This window comes from Polyodon spathula, chromosome 30 (genome assembly GCF_017654505.1).
Source record: "Polyodon spathula isolate WHYD16114869_AA chromosome 30, ASM1765450v1, whole genome shotgun sequence".
Taxonomy (NCBI): Eukaryota; Metazoa; Chordata; class Actinopteri; order Acipenseriformes; family Polyodontidae; genus Polyodon; species Polyodon spathula.
In genome coordinates this window covers 5,570,407-5,589,501 of record NC_054563.1, presented here as the reverse complement: position 1 = coordinate 5,589,501, position 19,095 = coordinate 5,570,407, and the positions used below count along the sequence as shown (strand labels likewise).

Genomic DNA, 19,095 nt, shown 5'->3' with positions numbered 1-19,095 from the left:
CTCTTCTGCTTTGTTTACAACTGGCAAGTGATTAATATCAATTCTAAATCTGAAACAGCTTTGGATATGTACAATACAATATGCCTGGTTATTTCTGATTAGAAAATGATTCTCAAATGAACAACTGTGTAACAAAATGTGATGACACCAGGCCTTTTCAGAGTCACAATATGCTGAATTTTCATTATGTTAATAAGGGAATCAACACACCCCCTTGGAGGAAAACTCAAGTGAGTATCAACTCACTTAACAACTGGACCAATCTATATGATGCCGTGATATGCCAAGACATATCAAGCTGCTTAAATAAATACAGCATACCATTAAAAAAAAAAAAAAAAACTCTCAATCAGAAGTGCCTTTCATTTTTAAATGAGTGCAGATTCCTAATACCACTGATCAGAAAGTCCCAAAGATACAGTAAGTTCAAATAAGCACCTCCCAGGGGGCTGGGTGGCAGAGCAGGTGGTTCAACTTTCATGCCATAAAAGGAATACATCTTGTATTCACAAGTGCAATAAGTGAAGTCCACAGGTCAAAATCACCACACAATTTGGCAGCATTAGTCTACTCGACCAATCAGCAATTGGTGTTCAGATTAGAATGTAGCTGTGATGGTAAACTCTCCTGGTTTCTGCTGGAACCTAACCAGATTGAAGCCAGTGAAACTTTCCACGAGCACCAAATTCACAAGCAAAAAACCTGGCATTGAGAGGAGGTGATAAAAGCAATCTTTGATCTTCTCTTGAACAGCCACTGACCTCCTCGTCAATCTTGTCCTCCACGGCGTCGATGTGGCGCTCCCTCAGAAAGCGCTGGGTTTTCTCCAGCTGAAACTTCACCAGCTCCTCGATGGCGTCCCGTTCCTCCTTATCCACAAACTCCTGGACAGCCTTTCCCATTCCCTGCTCGGTCAGCAGAGACAGCTGGACATTCTGGAAAGCATCAGGAAACACAGTGATGTACTTTCACTTTTGATGTACTTTTTGTTTGTACTGTCACATCAAGATAACTGCTTATCCTTCCTTTCTCACAGGTGAGTCAGACAGAATAAGATTCTGGAGATAAAAGGATGTGCCTGTCCATCTGTCTTTACAAACCTTTTCTATTTGTGCAAGTCACATATTATTATTTATCACCCAAAAAAACTCAACCATGGGAAACAATTGATAATGTCAACTTAAAGATGCAGGGGCAGCGGCAATGGATTTACAAGAACATGCAAGTCCCGCTTTACAGGTTTGCTGAGCACTGAGTATTCACAGCTTTTCCGTTTGCTCTTATTCTGTTGTTCTTGTTTTGACTGAATTGTACTCACTTTTTCAGCTGTCTCAAAATACTGCTTCACTAGGTCCTCCACTCTCAAAGTCGTTCCTTCAGAAGATGTTCTGGTCACCAGCCCGTCGAAGTTGATGGGTTCATTATCTACAAAAAAAAAAAAAAAAAGGTGGAGGTTATCAGGGAAACGTTGAGCTTTGCAGATCTCCACTCCCTGCACCCTGATGCATGACGATCCAGTTAATGGTGTTCTAGTTTGGTAGCACTTGAGAACGAATCCTGTCCGAGTTTCCCCAACCCAAGTATAGTGTTTTTTCACACTGCTGCTTCCAAGCATGCCTCAGGCCCATCTTCTTAGGGGGTTGAGGGAGAGGTTCAGTCTCCATGTCTCAAACATACCTTGAACTGGTGAAAACACATTTTGAGGAGGTTGTGGGAGGTGATCAATCTCCAAATCATGTAGCAATTTTGCGTGACACTTGTCCACTGGGTGTATGTAGAAATGTTAGGTAATAATTTAGAATATATAATTATTAATGGTACTCTCTTAACCCTCTCTTCCCTTTTCTTATAATCAAGTAGTTCTTATAATCAATCATTCCTTTTGAGTTTGTTAACTTTTCTCAATTCTCTCCCAATAATTTGTTCTTTATATCCTTTGTTCTTTATATTCCTTTCTCTGTTTTTTGTAGTCATCTGCACATCCTAACTATACTAAAAGAGCAATTCCTAAAGGACTGGGTATAAGAATATAAAGAACCTGTTCTAATGAAAAGGACTACAAAAAACAAAGAAAGAAATGTAATAAATCTTAAGAGGATATAAAGAACAAATTATTGAGGGAGAATTGAGAAAAGTTGAGAAACTCAAAAGGAATTAACTTGATTATAATAAAAGGGAAGAGAGGGTTAAGAGAGTACAATTAATAATTACACACTCAATTATTATTATTACATTTCAGAAAGTTTGGAAACATGTACGCGTACTTCATTATTCAGAAAATAGCTTTTAGAAGGGATGGACATTTTACTCCACAGTAAACATAAAGGGGTTATAGATACATTAAGGGACATTGCAACCTGTAAAAACACATGGAAAGTGTGCAAATATATTGGTAAAGATAAAAGTCAAATCGTAAATAAAGAAAATAAATATTCAGTCTTGAAAAATCCGTCATGTAAGGATACCAACTTTGTATATGTAAAACATGTAGGAGAGACAAGTACATCATTATATAAAAGAATACAGAAAGAAAATGTACCAGCACTTTACAAGGACTAGACACACAGTTTGTGGTTTTAGAAAACATTTTATTAGATAAATGTGCAACATAGAAGAATAAAATAAATAGATAACTAGACTACATAAGTGATGCCTGAAGGTTTAAATAGAAAGGAACAGTAGATTGTTGTATCATTAGCGGCATAGTGAACGACATCACAAAGACATTAGATTTAAAAGAGAAATAAACGTGTGGTTACCATGGCATTAAAAAGCCTATAAATACCTCCAACGTTTGTTTTCAAACACACTTTCTCTTGACAAAGGTATGTTAAACATACCAAAATATTGGGAAGTTGGCTATATATATATAAAATGTTGGTATCAATATAACATCTTTACACTATGTTAAACAGTGCGACCCACCTTTTCTGTCCTTTTGCTCTCTGTGTCTGAAAAAGTGAACAATATCCTTGGGGTTTGCCACTCGGTCAACAAACTTCTGACTGAAGCGTAGCGCATTAAATGGTTCAAAACCTCCACTGTAATCAACCTGAAAAACAAAACAAGTCATACAGGTATTTAGTGAATTAGTCAAACTCACTCTTACTTATAATTTACTGCTCTTACTTGAATGTGATCTTATTGTATGTTCATAACCGTATTATGATATTCTGTAATCTTTTATAATGAGATACTTTAAATGCGATACTTTGTACTGTGACATTTTGTAATAATTGCAAGTTGCTCTAGATAAGGGTGTCTGCTAAGAGATAAATAATAATAATAATTATAATAATAATAACATAGTACTATGTGCATTTATTACAGTCTGTGTTCAAATCTAACTATAAACAGTTAACAAAAGATGTGCACAGTTGAAGACGAGAATTCTTCTTTGTATCATGCTTTGGCTAGCAGCTCCTCTGTCGCTACCTCTGCAAATATGCAGTTTTTTGTACGCCATTTAACTGGGAAGCAAAATAAAAGTATACAGAAGCACTATTGCATATTAGACCTTTTAGAATGCATAAGTGCAATCTATCCATGACAGCATAATCATATGGCTGCGAAATAATGTTTTCAACTCTCTTCCAAAACCTAATTAGGATTGGCAATCATTACATGCCATTCTTTTTTTTTTTTTTTTTCAGCATCAGCACTGCAAAGTAATACTTCTGCCACAGTAAAGAGTTTGTTTTCTCTTATAGCTATCTAGGACCATTACATGAAAAGTTACTTTGGATAAGTCATCAATATAAAAACGTTATCATTTTGGACTTGCCATGTGTAAATTCGTGATGATTTATCAATGTAATGGCCCTATATCTTTCTCACATATCAGTAAGAAGAGCTGGCTCAATTCTATGTATGGAAACATCCCATTTTGAAAGCATGTTTGTTTAACCATGTATGTGAATATCATACCATTTTGAAAGCATATAAGCCAGTAAAGTTTTCAACATACCCGCAGTCTGATTAATGGCTTCTCTGGCTGCAGCGAGTTTCCAAGTCTCTCTCTTTCAGCAATATCCAGCATTGATTCAATCTGACAATGCAACAGTGAAGAATGTGAAGCATTAATCTGCATTGTATTTAAAAGAAAAACACAATCTAAAAAAAAAATTCTTTAAATAGCTTGTGAGGTACAGTAAAGTTTTTGTGAAGAGGGACCTGTGTACAGTAACCAGCAACACCAGAAATTCGTTTTGTAACAGCTAATGACACTTATTCAAAAGCACATTCAATATTGCTCAAATATCAATAATTCTTGTATTCATCTGGACTGTTCTGAAACGTATGTAAAGCATACATTGCATTAGAACAAATGTTTTATTAATGTGTCAAACGTTTATTACATTTAAGATCTCTCAGCTGCCTGGTCTGGGTTATAAAACAACAAAGGAATTAAAAATTGCTTCCGAAATGACTCCCCAGGCTAATTGTAAGGAAGAGAGGTGGGGAAGCATATAAGTTTTGCACAAGCATCACAGCACAATGCTTCAGCTATGGACTTCAGTTCACAGAACAAAGCTTGCATTCATTGAGGAGTCACGTTTTGCTAGAATAATTAGTAAGCATGGCAAACAGTGGCATGAGCAGAAACAACAATAGAGAATTATACAGAACACCTACACTGTAGGATACAAACAGGTAAGAAATGAAACACCAAACTGTTTTCTTTCTAAGAAATTTGGAAGGTGAAACATACATATCTGATGCCATCAGTGCAAGTACTTTTTAAATCCACCACTGTGGAAAAAGAGAAAATGCAAATTAAAGTTTTGACACTGGTGACTCAGTTGCACTTGCCACTTGAATCAATCACCTGAGGATCCACTGAATATGGTCTACCAGCAAGCACTATGCCTGGATATGGTCCAACAGAAAGCACAAACCCTATAACTATTCCTAGCACCTATCATTCTAGACCTTTGTGTAGCCTCTCGCTTGAACCTCCATTCATCTGTATTCATTTCCTGAATACAGAAAGGGGTTTCGAGGTAGGATAATAGAAAAAGCAAATGGAAAGCTCTATATTTTCTTTATTTTTTTACATCCTTATCCCACGAGACCGTCACAATACACAATAATGAAAGGTTATCTTCCCAAGTCACAAAAGCACAGCTAGACAATCCCATTTGAAGTTACCTCAGGCCTCGCTGTGCCCTCTTGCTGTGTTGCCTAATCAGAGAGGCAACTTTAAAAGCCATATTCCAAGCACTGCTCCACTATAAAAAGTTGACATTCCTTCTACAAAGCAGCATTGTAGAGGAGAGATTTTTCTGCCTTTGAATGGAGCGATGGGGCTGACTGTTCTGCCCTTTAAACTAGTCCAAGTTAATTGGGGTAGTTGCAAAGAGTTATTCATGTTCACGGTTTGATGTTAGTCAGACCAATTCTTGGGAACAGAGATTCATTCTAAAAAGATGAGAATGAGTAACTTAATTATATAAAAAAGAGGTTAGCCTGCCAGGTACCTTTTCAATGCAAAAAGCCTCAATTTTCTGAGTAACCTTGGGATTGTCAGGATTGAAGAGGTCTGTGTGGTCACCAAGCACCAGATCCTCAATAAAGAACTGACGCACAGTCTGCAATGCAATCTTCTGCAGGTTCATCTTCTTGCCCTTAACCCGTAGCAGCCCGATGTGTCTGTGTGAGAAACACCAATATGCACCCTTTAACTGAATTAAAATCACAACACTGAGTACAATAAAACAGCAGCAAAGAAAAGAAAACAGATACCAGAAAATAACCTTTTTTAAAAAAAAAAAAAAAAAGGATAATATTGTGGTATTTATCAATTATGGATTATTCCATGTCAATAGAAATATGTACTTGCTTGACCAAACTTTTTATTATGATTATTATTATTTTCAAAGAAATACACGCCTTTAAAAATAACCTGTAGGGTCAATGTGCCAAGGACAACTTGATGACAAGTCCAATGAAGTAATGTCATAAAATGGAATACCTTTTCCAAAATATCTCAAACCTTTATTTACAAGCCAGGATTCTCGCCACACTGAATTGGTCACAAAAATCAAAACAGAAAGATCAAGTGGAGCAATAAAACCCTGAAACCCTGCACTTCAAAGTGGTGGGTGAGCTTTTACTAGGCGAGTCACTGGGGACCCCCAAGAGAACGTTGTTTTTCTAAATGTGTCTACTGGCCTATGATTTTTCTTCGGTTTCACTCTTACTTTTTAACAGCCTCCCCCGGAGACAGAGCAGTTACAACAGAGCTGCCCGGCTGTGTGACATAGAAAAGCTGCTGCTCATTCCTCTCAGGGGCGATTTTACACTCATGCTCATGGCCCCAGACAACCAGATCCAGGAAGTCATCCAGAAACTGCTCTGGGATGTAATTGGTGGCTCCATGTTTGCTTCTACAATTAGAAACAATAGATGTATTAACTATGTAAGCCTGCTCCAATAACACATAATGTGACTCATCATAAGTTACAGTATGTGGATGTTTACTGAAGCCAAATTTTAATGTACAAAGGTGTTGATAAAATAACACATTGTTCATAGAGATTAGAATTACAAATTATAAAAAGACAGGGTTGAAGCTTTGTATTGATATCAGAACATTTTTTTTGTTCTGAAAAGAACGCATCTCCTAAATCAAATGTCTGAGAAGTGTATTTCTGGTTAAGTAACTTTATTGGGTTTCCTTTCTGGAAAAAAAAATTGGAAATTTAGTTCAATGGAAACAAAAGTACACAACCTTCTACACTTTAATGTTTTGCTGTGAGAAAAAAAAATACATTCAGAAAATAAAGTCGCTCTTAAAGTTTTTGAATAATGTTGATCAAGTTTGACCCCAGTTCTAATTTCACATATATCTGGCCCCGTTAAGGTAGTGACAATGTGGCTCGGGGTGATTAACTTCTACATAAATGGCAGCAAATCCCAGATGATGGAGACTTTTGGTTTTGATTAATCTGTACAGATGGGTACCTGTTCTGGTGAATAACAAACATGTTGAACCAGCTGTCTTCATCCTCCTTCGGTCTGAGCATGGTCACTTGTTTATTGACAAACATCCGGTACAGGCGCTCATCTGGAATAGAGCCTGAAGAGGACAGACGGGAGTTTCAAATAAAATCATCAAAAATCAAGGAAATCATTGTGTTCTGCCACATACCCTGTTTGTAAACAATGTTGTACAGGTGTTTACTTTTAAAGTGCCACCAGCTTAAAAATACTTAGCAATTTTTTCATGGGTTACGGATTAAGCCACAATGGAGCTTGCAAGTCACACTTACAGCATAACCACCTGCTAAAGTAGGCAGAAGCCGAAGTGGGAAGAATGATCTACAGGGAGGAAGCTGGTATCTGCTTCCAAAACTATTTTATTATAAAATTTAACATAATAGTAACAGCAATTGAAAACCTAGTAGAACGCTGGTCCCTTCAGGTAATTAGCTGCCATTTTATGCTAGCTGCTGAGCTTAATTCTTCTGCATGATGCCCTGTTTATTTTTTGAAACAATCAATAATGTTGTAAACATGCCAGCCAAGTTTATTGTGCAAGAGAGACAGAAACAGAAAGCTAAGGACAGATGTGATGTGATTCCAATCCCATCTGGTTGCAGGTTAAAAAGTACTTCAACGTGGCACTGAGAGAGTATTAGGGACTATTGCTTTGCCACAATGTGATACAACCTGCTTTCTTCAGTCTTCATGCCCAACAACCCCCACAGGACAATTTGCCAGTTAAGGACCTCCACATTGCTCATTAATGCTTAATTAATTGTAAATTTTGACATGCTAAATGTATCTTGTAAATACACAGATTCACCAGCATGACGTTCATTATATTGTAATGACCCGTGCCCTTGGAAGATAAAGCAGCAGACGGAGATGTTGACAAGTGCGATGAATAACCCATTTATTGGTTGAATTAACACAGTCCCTGTTTGGGCAAAGACCACGCCACAAAAATAATAAAAGACCCATCTTTCCTACTCACTGACTCCCACTTTCCTTTACTCAGGCACTCTCTCACACGTGCTTGCGCTCTCGCTCTCTCTCTCTCTCTCTCTCTCCACCCCTTTGTTCTCACACACTGTTGCGGGCCCTCTTTCACTGTAATTAGTCTGTTCACCACCCGAACTTGCAGCTTTCTCCCTCTCATTCTCGCGCAGGTGGTACTGTTGAAATCAACTACTGCCACGTGCCCCTTGGACCACTGGCTGGCTAACCTTGTCCGTCTCTGTGCTTCTGATCTTGCTCCTATTATGCACTCTCTCAACCTGTCCCTGGACTCTGCCTCGGTTCCTGCTGCCCTTAAGCTTGCCTGAGTTACACCGGTACTCAAAAAACCCTCCCTCGACCCGGCTGACTTACCCAATTTCCATCCCATCTCCAGTCTCCCTTTTCTCTCCAAAACTCTCCAAAGGGCTGTAGCCAGCTAGCTGATCTCACAGATAATAATCTGCCTGAATCTCTACAGTCTGGCTTCCAGCCGCATCACAGTACCGGAACTGCTCTGTTCTGGGTTGTGAATGATCTCCTACTTAATGCTTATGCTGGCGCCAACACAGCCTCATGTTTCACTCCTATGCTGACGACACCCAGCTCTACTTAAAACTCGACCCTGGTCCGGCTCTCGGCTTGCATTCAAGACATCGAGGACTGGATGTCTGCCAATTTTCTTCAGTTGAACACTACCAAATCTGAACTCCTTCTAGTAGGATCTAAAACTGAACTTAAGAATCTCAATATACCTGCCCTGAACCATAAGAATCTCAATATGCTGCCTTCCCCCACAGTACGAAGCCTTGGTGTACTTCTTGACAGCAACTTTTCCTTTGATCCCCCACCCCTCATTGTTAAGAAATATAAATGCAAACAAAAACCTGCACATTGGGATGTCACTTAGTAACAGGTGGAGAGTACTGTACTTTACTGTCATTCTCTTCTGATTACATAAAAAAGAGAGAACACATTGACAAGGGTTTCAATTATTGCTGAACAATTTGGGGGAAAAGGCTGCATTATTCATACTTCTTCAAGAGTAATTTCTCCAGCAAGAAGGGACAGGTTAACACTGTACTTTGTCATGAGCATTGCACATCACCAATTTTTCATTATTTTCAGTTCAAAATTACAGCGATCCTTATTTCAAGTATCTGCAGGCAATTTCTGAAAAAAACTCCTACATTATCAGCATCTGAACACGAGTCTCCCACTCAGTGCCGTTCTTAACACATTACATTATTCATTTTAAATAATACCTTCTGAAAGGCTTGACTGCATTCAACTAGCCTAGTTTTATGACTAATAAGCAATTTTCTGACTAACACACAGCAAGCATAAGGCAGGAGAGTCAAATTTCTTGTCCAGTTGCTGTAGATTTATCAGCTGATTGAAACCTTTGAACAAGAGTTAAACTAGTCTGGGCTATAGGAACATACTGCAATTTAAGCTGAAAACGTGGCGTGCCATCTGCTACACTTCATCCTGAAAGCTAAGAGAGGCTCTAGTTTCAGGACTATAGGATTAGGATTAATAGGAGCCTTACCTATACCATAGAGGGCTATCTTGGTGCTTCCTTTCTGCAGCAGGATAGGGCTGATCTCAATCTTCTCGATGGACATGGATCGACCAAAGTGATTGACCAGGCCAGCGCAGCTCAAGATATCCAAGGCACAGAGCGCATCCGCCTTCATGCCATGACAAACATTACTGCTATTAGGCATGTCTGCATGACAACTCAGGTTTGGTTTTTTTCTGCCTTTGTATTAGAATAACCTATTAAATATGTGTGAGCCAAACAGTTAAAGAAAGAGTACCTTTGTGCAATATCGTTTAAAACCCTTTAAAACTGCTTGTTCTGGATCAGTTTATAGGCTGTACTCTCCATACACAGTAACAGTACATAGATTGTATGTAACTGCAAGTCTTACCCCAGTAGGATCATCATGGTTGCCATGAACACTGAAGACTGGGATGGAGATGTTGAGGTTTTCATCTTGATAGTTCACCCATGGAAACCTGGGGAGAAAACATATAAAAGTAAAGAGCTGCTTTGTGTGGTTTGTTAATAATGTGAAAAGCAGCTCCTCAAAAGAAGGGGTTTTGTACCAAGAAACATCTACAGCTTACCATATCACCTGTACATGTACTGGTGTTTTATTTTTTTAATATTTTGTTCCATTTTATTTATTTACTTTCCATTTGAACTTGTGTAAAATGTTGCCGTTCGTTTTATTTATTTTTTAAATTTAGAGAGGCCAATTATTTTTTATTGATTTTCCAAAAATTTGGAACTTCCAATTATGTTTTTTCTCCTCACTGCAGTGAGTCCCCACACAGCACAAACATTCTGAGGGCGTGTGGGAGTCCTCCGATCTCACAAGCCTAAAGCCAGAATCGCTTTTACGCTGAGCAATCCAGAGCAGAGGTTGCTGGGCTACTGTTGCTGGAGAACAGAGATCAGCCCTGTTTTTCATGCACTGCGGCGTCCAGGCTGTGCGACTCCTCCTGCACTCCCAACAGCAGCGCTTTAACTGGGCGAGCCACTCGGGGATCCCAGCCATTTGCTTTTTTTAGTTCCATTTTTAGTTTAGGAGCAGCAGGGGTTTTGTTAATCTGCCTTAATCAGCAAGTGTTATTAATCCCCTTTAGCCACTGAACAAATAAATAAAGTGTATAAGCCTCTTTTACTTTACTGTTATAGTAGAAATATATTTTCCCCATCACTGCTGGCAAATCCTATACTGGTAACAGCCAACAGGCAATATTAAATAGTAAACTAATATACGTTGTTTGGATGTTTATTGGTATTTTAAGGATTCACAACCTATGTGATATAGTCACGGCTTTAAGGAGAAATGACTAGTTAAAAACCAAATGTAGGAGGTATATGTACATGAGTAACAATATGGTTAATCATGTAGATATTCACAAGCTGCACTAGATTCCCCATAGACTTCATGTCAGGGTAGCAGAGGGCTCTTCTTACTGTTTTCTAATTATCCCTTCAATTACTTCTGGTATGTAACTAGTTAATAACCCAGCACCACAATACTCACTTGCCAAAGCCAAAGTTGACAGCCTGATCACTGAGGATTTCGAAGTGTATCGGGTGATCTCCCATGCAGTACTTCCTCAGCAGCTCCATGCAACTGTGCAGGGTCCGCCGAGAGGGTTTGTTGTCGTGAAACAGATCGCCACCCAGTAACAGTAAATCAACCTTTAAAAGATCACACAAGAATTGTAAGAGTATTCTGATCACTAGAACTGCGCATTAGAAAACCAAGTGGGATTGACGCAACTGACTGAAACAGTGGCAGATGTAAGCACAACCATCATTTAAACTATTTAAAAACGAGAGGACTGTTGTGTCTCTTTACTTGGGAGTACTTGGATCTTCCACTGTTTATAATCAACTGAATAGACTCCAGTGTCTTGCGTTTTAGGGGTCATGTGAGCTTCTCTGTAACATTTAGTAATGGCCTTCCCTTGAGCACATTTTTTTAAATTGCGTTTTTGGATGGATTCAGACTAAAGTAATTTACTTAGTCATTTAAGGTTGGTTTCAATACCCCATTTAGCAATGTTGTCTTTGGAGGGGTAGTCTAAGACAAGTGCAAATTGGGGTCTGTGAAACCAGTCGTTGGCCATTAGAGGAAAGCGTGCATTCTGTGGCTTACTTCATTCTCCTTGGCACATTTTAAAATCTCATCAAACGTCACAAAGGAATCGTTTCCACGTATGGCATCCTTCTCCATAAAGCCCAGGTGAATGTCAGTTGCTATCAAGATCTTGAACGTGTTCTCATCATCTCTGAAATATTAAGACATATTACAGCCGGTATTAGGACAATGTATAGCCGTCCTGTATGCAAGGGTTTGACCTGTTTCCATGAAAGTGCTTAAGACAATATTATTTTTATATATATTATATATATATATATATATATATATATATATATATATATATATATATATATATATATATATATATATAAACATATAACTGGAACATATAACAGTGAGACAGTGTGTAGGAGTGGATGTCAGAAAATGTGTGAGTAAAATTGTCTTATGAGAAAGTTTATAAGAAAGTGTGTTACAGAATGTGCAATTGTGAAAAAAGATGAGAGGGGAAAATGAACAATAAGTGATGCACATGTCCCTATTGAATTGGTATAAAGTAATTCTTATTTCAGCAACTTACAGGGTATTTGCAGAGCTCATCTTGAACTGAACTGTTCACCGGGATAGCACAGAATATAGATGTAGAATTTTTGTTTATTTCATCGATGAAGGACCTAGAGAAGAACATGGCATAAATTGATATTTAAAAGTTTGCATGCTACAGAGTGCAGCAGAGCAGTTGGGTGTGGGTGTGTGTGTGTGTGTGTGTATATATATATAATACATTCACATGTTGTAGCTGCATTATTCTTCAAGCTAGCAGAAAACTGACTTGATTCCACACCTGGGTTATTCCAGGCTAAGTGAAATTTATAACAATTACAGCGACTGCTTATGACCATTTCCACATACCCAACATGTTCACCTACTATAAACACACAAGGCTCAGACAAGCAGAATCCTGAACACCTACTTCGGCTGGGTTTTCTCCAAACAGGTCCCAAAAAAATGTTCTGTGCTCTCAACTGACCTGGAATGACCAATATCTCAAGTTTAAACTGTAGTGAAGTGGTACTCAAACATGATTGACACAACTGCATATTAATTTAGAAACTTAATAAAGTAATCCGTAGAAACTGTGTGAATTGTAATATGTACAAACTTTTATATTAAAATACATAGGGAAAAAAAATAGGGGAAACCAACTGAAAACTGAACTTAAATATGATTATTTTTTAATATGGTCTAAGTGTGGCCCCGGGTTAAATGTGATCAATGCAGGAATTGAAACTATTCTCAAAGAAAACAGCTCTGTGCTTCTCCAGGACCACAATTATCCTAAGTATAATGCATGTGCATTTGAGAAACTATTTGCAATGTTTTTCATAAGGAAAACAAAAACACCTGATGGCAAACTCAACCCAATCAGCAAATGCACTTTATTTAAAATGACTGTTTTGCTTTCTTGGTCACAATCTGAGGGACTTCCTTTAGTGAAAGCAAACAAACTGGAAAGTCAACAACGTTTGATTTCTGAGTGTCTGTAAAGGTATAGAAGAATGTAATTAACAACAACAGACCATTCATAAAAGTGACACATTATCCTACTGCACTTACTGAATTAGTTGTTAAAGACCCTAGTCAAAAAATCATACTAACAATTTAACCAAATTCTGAGCCAAGAAGTATTTTTTTTTTTTTTTACTCAAACTACTTATGCATTGATAATAGAAATGTGTATGTGTTCAACTTCAGATTTACGATGTCGAATGTTAGCAAAATGCTGTCTTTAAACAAATACAAAACATGAATTACTTTTGTCATAATACTAGACACGGGTACCAATAATTGGTTTATAACAACACAGCACTCAGTACAGAAGCCTATAGATTGTACTGACGATTGTCTGCAGTCATGCAATTTTGAAAATAATAACTGTGTCTCTTTACAGCATACAATAGTATAATTCTACACCGTTTTGACCTTTTTGTGAAAATGTTAACTTTCCAAAACATTACCATACCGGCTCTATCTTCTAGTGCTCTGTCTCTGCGGTCCATTCAGCGTATCCACGTGAAAGCGCACTCCTACCGGAAGTGCTTCACTGTTTACGGTCGGGCGCGCAGCAATGCGGGAGTTGTAGTGCGATGCCTCTTCTCTGTCTCAGTCGAACCAAGAACAACCTATTTGAAAAACGACAATTCCCACAAACGTGTTCAGTTGCGTAGAGTGGAGTTGATGCAACGAGAAAACAAACTGAATGGTAGCTGGTAAAGATACAAGGTGAGCGCAGTAGTACATTGTATTTGTTTTATCTGCTGTTGTAGTGCACGTTTCTTTTTGTTTCGAAATAATAAGTTGCGTTCAGTGCTTCTTTCGACGACACAGACACAGACCGGGATCACATCCCAGCTTATCATAATGTCAACGAAAAAAAAAAAATCTGTCACTCCCAGGCTTGTCTTTTCTTAAATGAACTGTACTAACCCAGACCTTACTAATCATTGCTAATCTAAAAGGCTGTGCATCATCATTATAAAACGAGGTGCCAATTAAAATAAACAAATAAATAGTCAAGAACGACGAAAGTACTCAACATGCAACACTTTCATAATGTATGCCAATTAGGCTTTACATTTCGTGCAGAGCAGATAATTACATTTTAAATGTGTTTGTAGTTTTAAAAGGAACTGTAGGGTTTTCTCCGGGTACTCCGGTTTCCTCACACGGTGTATTGGCCTTTCCAAATTGTCCCTTAGTTGACCTGCAATGGACTGGTGCCCTGTCCAGCATGTAGTCCTGCCATACACCCCTTTGTCTGCCGGTTAGGCTCTGGCTCACCGCAACCTATAGCATATTTATTTTCTTCTAGCATGACTATATGTGTGTTTTGTTCTATTCTATTGCCCTGTCCTAATGTATTAGTATTATGTATATTTTTAGTTTTTGTTTATTTTTATTTTTTTGCAAGAAGTCAAAGTGAAATGGCTGAACCAAAGGCCCAATGCAACAGCGAAAGGAAAGTGGTGGCTTTGCCTCCAATGTGCCCAGGAAGTGCAGACGGGGAGGGGACCTGGCTGGGGGACTTCCCAGATGACTTTAATCAGCTGGAGCTGCTGGACACTCAGGGACACCTGATCCCCATCGGGACCCCCAGCCTGTGGCCAGAGGAAGAGAATGACGAGGAGGAGGAGGAGGATGGGGAGCGGAGCGAGGAGTGGTACCAGCAGCAGGAGAAGAAACGGGAAAACTGCCCGGAGGAGTTACTCCTCTGGTCTGCCGAGATGAACCGCGTGAGTAGAGTAGAGTACAATATACAAAAGGCAGATTAGCAGCCACTTAATTTTTGGCTGAACTTGCAAAAGCACCCTCGCATGGAGTGAGCTACACCAGCATGGTTTGAATCCTGCTGGCTGTGCAGAGCTTGGCTGGGTGCCCATAGTATCGCTGCATTAGCATTGGGCTCCTGCAGATTAGGGAGTTCTGTTGACTGTGGTGGGGGGGGGGGAGTTAACCTCATTGTGCTTCAGGGACCCTTCTGATCAGGAACACGACAAGTCAGAGACTTCTCAGGCAGGGCCAAAAAAAATTATGTGAATAATCATGCCTGTTTCTGCCCTTCTGGTTAACTTCCTGTGCTTCTTTTAAAGTTGAATCTGAACTTTAGCATAGAACCAACCAAACTTCTCTGCACAGAATAAAAGCGAATCATTCCAACTGGAAAATTCCAGTAATGTGTGATTGGGAGTCACCTTTTTAACACATGCTTAAGATGTGCAAATCTGCAGTTAATAATTTTTCTGTTTGCAGCCAAATGTTGCACTTAAAGCATGTAAAACAAAATGAAGCTTCTTAAGAATTTAACTCCTTCATCAGCACTATGTTACTTTACAAAAAGACTACCTGAAGATAACTAATTTATTTTCTTGGTCTTATACTGAAAAATAAATTGAAATTTATATAAATATTAGTATATCAGATTAGTATTCTGGTCTGCTGTTTTGAGTGGAGTTACCATTCCAAGACCTATACAGGTCTGCAGTGTTGAACATCCATCTTTCAGGGTAGGCTAATTTGTTGACTCCAGCAGTTAGGAAGACGGAATACTGTATTAAACATTAGAGCAAAACTATCCCCAGGTTGGATAGATATAAGAGTTTACTATGCAAGATCTATTTTATTTCCAAAACTAAACATCTTCACATACAGAATGGGTCAATAGCCATTTAATTTGTGCAGTTCACTGTATCCTTACAACACATGCTCAAGGCAGGTATTTGCGGTAGGTTTTCAACTTAATTTTTTTTGGTTTGTTTGTTTAAAAAGATCTCTTTTGACTATATATAGTCAATTTCAAAGAATGATAAATAACCTAAACTTACCTGAAGTAATACATCTTGGATTGATGTTTTCTCCATTTGTCATCAGTTGGCTGATTAGGATAATGTATGTGTCCCATCAGTAGTTTCCTCTGTAATGAAAGCTAATATGAAAAGCCTTTGCGTACAGACAGACTAAATAAGAGTGCTGCCGCTGGACTGTGAAGACTGTGCAAGCTGATGGACACTGCCTGTGGTGTTCACACGTTCCCCTGCAGGCACTTATATTGTTTGCAATATAAAATGACTGTTTAATTTGTGAAAATGGCTCTGGCTGCCTAACTTTATTAATAAAAATGTATTCCAAGAGAACACTGAATTTAACCAAATTGTTTTAATGTGTTCTGAATTTGTGTAATAAATAAATATTATGGAAAGCACGACGTTTTACAATAGCAGTTCACTAATGATGACTATATGTATATACCCTGGAGGAGCCTGTGTGTACAAATGTATTATCAATAATTTTGTTGTAAAACCTCAGTTCCATAAAAAGGAAACCGTATGATAATTTTTAATATATGAAAGAACATTTCTGTAATCATTATGTATGTAAATATTTTATTTGTTTATTTATTTTTTTAAACTCTTGGCACAGCCTGATCATTATAAGGTTCTGTGAGAGCGCTTTGTACACTTTTTAAATCTACTAATTAGAGTGCATGTTATAATTCATCTTTTTAGGTTGGACTCCAGACACTTTGTGATGAGGGATGTAACGATAGACTAATAAAAAAATTTCACAATGAATCTGGAGAAACAAGAAGAACACAAACACATGCATTCTTGTTGTTTAAAATCACTTTGGATATAATTTCTGTTTTCGTCGTCACATCCAGGTGTCTTTTTAAAATGCAGAATTAAAGAACCCCTGCGACTCTCTAAGGTCACTGTACAGTGTAAAAGACAAAACTTCAGTGAGGTAGTGGAAGCATGTAGTATTGTATGAATCACATTTACTTAAACTATTACAGAAAACCCTGCACAGTTTACAAGAAACATATTGTATTTGCTGTATCCCATATTGTCCATTTCGCAGTGTTACATTTTTTAACATATTTTCGAGTCTTTACATTTTTAATCATGGGTTATAAATAAACTGGGCATTACATTTGTTAACATTAGAATGGGACACGCTGGGATGTTTAGAAGAAAAATCTCTTTCTCTTGGAGAATGTTCCTGAGGTAAATTTGAAAAAAAGCAGTCGCCTTATTTAAATGTTTGTTTTTTGTTTTTTAATTGCTGCGATATGGACAACAGCAAAGGAAATTAATGTGTTTCTTGTAAACACTGCAGGGGGTTACAGGAATACTTTAACATGCACTGCATTTTCTCTAGCTGTTTAAATAGCAGTTCTTTATTATTTTGTGTAAGTATGTACTGCTTAAGGCTTCTTCAGCAATGGCCTAGAATTTTAAAATTGAGACATCTTTAAAAAAAAATCAATAAATAAGACCATCTGAACATAATTTAGATAATTTATTTAACAAAGAAACTACAAAATTATTTTCTCAAAAGCCTGCCAGAAGCTATAGTAGTAGTACATTATTGGAGTGTTGGATTTCTAAGTGTCACATTTTTCAATTTGTGTCAGTTTTATTTATTAAGTATATGGAAAACAACAAAGAGGTATGTAATTTGATATGTTAAAGAAACATTTTTTTTCTTTTTCTGTAGATTTCAACTGTTCGAAGGCTTCTGTCTACCAGTGCTGAGCTGGTAAACACTAGGGACGATGACAAATACACCCCACTCCATCGTGCAGCCTATAATGGGCATTTGGAGGTAGTGCAGGAGCTCATAGCACATAAAGCTGACATTCACGCCAGGACTGTTGACGGGTGGACTCCGCTGCACAGCGCCTGCAAGTGGAATAATGCAAAGGTCGCCTCCTACCTCCTTCAGCAAGGGGCGGACATCAACGCACTGACTAACGGCCGGCTCACCCCATTACACCTTGCCTCCAGCAATAAAGATGCCAAAGAGACACTGGAGTTGCTATTGATGAATCGATACATTAAACCACACCTCAAGAGCAGCAGTGACGAGACTGCATTGGACATTGCAAGAAGGGCTAGTGCACACTACTACCTGTTCGAAATCGTGGAACCCTGTACAAATTCTGCCCCCGAATCCTGAATCAAGGGGAAATTTATAAAATGTGATTATTTATAAAAATGTTATGTATTTAGTGTGAATGTCATGAAACATACAGATTAAAGCAGGGCATGGCTGTCAATAAACAAAAACTCTTTGGGATCTGTTTTGATGCAATATAGGATAAAGGTGTCTGCCAAATAATAATAAGTGTAAATGCAGTGACATTGTGTACTAGCAAAATTCCAACTGCAGTTATACCAATTTGCCATCGGATGTCACTGTATGCAATGCAAAAAAAAAAGTTATTTACAACAATATAAAATAATTGATTTGAGCAACAGATTTCAAAACAATACATAATTCTGTACTGGGATAGGTTTGCATACAGTACGGCCTGTTCTGTTTGCCTCAGCTTGTCCACTGCCTACATTCATTATTTGGTTACCTGAACATCATGATAGTATGACCTTGTTTCTCAATAATAATAAAATATAAAATGTCTTCTCCTTGTAAAACCTCAGTGAAATGTGTTTTGAACAGGATTTATTGACAATCCCACCCCAGAATCAGTTCTGTAGAATATGCTGACTCCTTCAAATAAAAGGTTTGAAACCAAGCATTTAAAAAAAAAAAAAAAGCTCAACCAGTAGGGGGGTATTTACATGTGCGACAGCCAGAAGATATATTGATTCTTTCTTTCCTGGTAGATAACAGCTATGCTGTTGTTCTTGTTAACAACACGGACTGTCACCCTATGTTCCAATGCTGGTTGTCAGCTTTTAATAGACCCCTTAAGACTGCAGCTTTATACGAACTAGAAAACAACACGGTAATATGCACTTGAGACCTGAGTTCACGGGTGAGTTTCCAGTTGACATCTCAAAACAACTGTAGTTGGCAGTGGAGCCTGTGCCAGCCATCTCAAAATGAGAGGCAGAGGTTTGTGTGAACGTGAAGACTAAACTGAGACTAATTAAGATTATCTAAACAAACTCGTTGA

The 19,095-nt window shown here is 38.1% G+C and overlaps 2 protein-coding genes across 4 annotated transcripts in view; one reads left to right on the top strand and one right to left on the bottom strand.

The window, feature by feature from the left end:
- mre11a (MRE11 homolog A, double strand break repair nuclease) overlaps nucleotides 1-13,716 on the bottom strand; it is a 30,149-nt gene extending 16,433 nt beyond the window's left edge. The window contains exons 1-14 of one of the 2 annotated variants that reach the window (XM_041233122.1): nucleotides 13,639-13,713; nucleotides 12,589-12,645; nucleotides 12,196-12,289; nucleotides 11,670-11,802; nucleotides 11,049-11,209; nucleotides 9,921-10,008; nucleotides 9,536-9,677; nucleotides 6,967-7,081; nucleotides 6,204-6,389; nucleotides 5,481-5,652; nucleotides 3,968-4,048; nucleotides 2,926-3,052; nucleotides 1,319-1,425; nucleotides 762-935 (exon numbers count right to left, since the gene is read on the bottom strand). In XM_041233122.1, coding sequence (XP_041089056.1) covers nucleotides 762-935; nucleotides 1,319-1,425; nucleotides 2,926-3,052; nucleotides 3,968-4,048; nucleotides 5,481-5,652; nucleotides 6,204-6,389; nucleotides 6,967-7,081; nucleotides 9,536-9,677; nucleotides 9,921-10,008; nucleotides 11,049-11,209; nucleotides 11,670-11,802; nucleotides 12,196-12,215 — 1,506 coding nt within the window. In that variant the 5' untranslated portion in view covers nucleotides 12,216-12,289; nucleotides 12,589-12,645; nucleotides 13,639-13,713. Of the gene's footprint in view, nucleotides 1-761; nucleotides 936-1,318; nucleotides 1,426-2,925; nucleotides 3,053-3,967; nucleotides 4,049-5,480; nucleotides 5,653-6,203; nucleotides 6,390-6,966; nucleotides 7,082-9,535; nucleotides 9,678-9,920; nucleotides 10,009-11,048; nucleotides 11,210-11,669; nucleotides 11,803-12,195; nucleotides 12,290-12,588; nucleotides 12,646-13,638 lie in introns of both variants that reach the window. The other variant, XM_041233121.1, reaches the window with a different exon arrangement.
- Nucleotides 13,717-13,777: 61 nt separating this feature from the next.
- Nucleotides 13,778-18,676, top strand: ankrd49 (ankyrin repeat domain 49). 2 transcript variants are annotated; one of them, XM_041233131.1, is made up of 3 exons: nucleotides 13,778-13,898; nucleotides 14,590-14,908; nucleotides 17,673-18,676. In XM_041233131.1, exons 1-3 carry the CDS (start codon nucleotides 13,876-13,878, stop codon nucleotides 18,132-18,134), a joined length of 804 nt encoding a protein of 267 aa, XP_041089065.1. In that variant the 5' UTR covers nucleotides 13,778-13,875; the 3' UTR covers nucleotides 18,135-18,676. The 2 variants fall into 2 exon arrangements, with proteins under 2 accessions (XP_041089065.1, XP_041089064.1); XM_041233130.1 differs by having other exon boundaries at nucleotides 14,587-14,908.
- Nucleotides 18,677-19,095: the final 419 nt, after the last annotated feature.

What these genes read in the sequence shown, in the direction of transcription:
- ankrd49 (XM_041233130.1), top strand. Translation starts at nt 13,876, where the DNA reads ATGGTAGCTGGTAAAGATACAAG. An exon ending in GTAGCTGGTAAAGATACAAG is followed by an intron (nt 13,899 to 14,586) that starts GTGAGCGCAGTA and finishes TTTTTTTGCAAG; the next exon opens with AAGTCAAAGTGAAATGGCTG. An exon ending in GGTCTGCCGAGATGAACCGC is followed by an intron (nt 14,909 to 17,672) that starts GTGAGTAGAGTA and finishes CTTTTTCTGTAG; the next exon opens with ATTTCAACTGTTCGAAGGCT.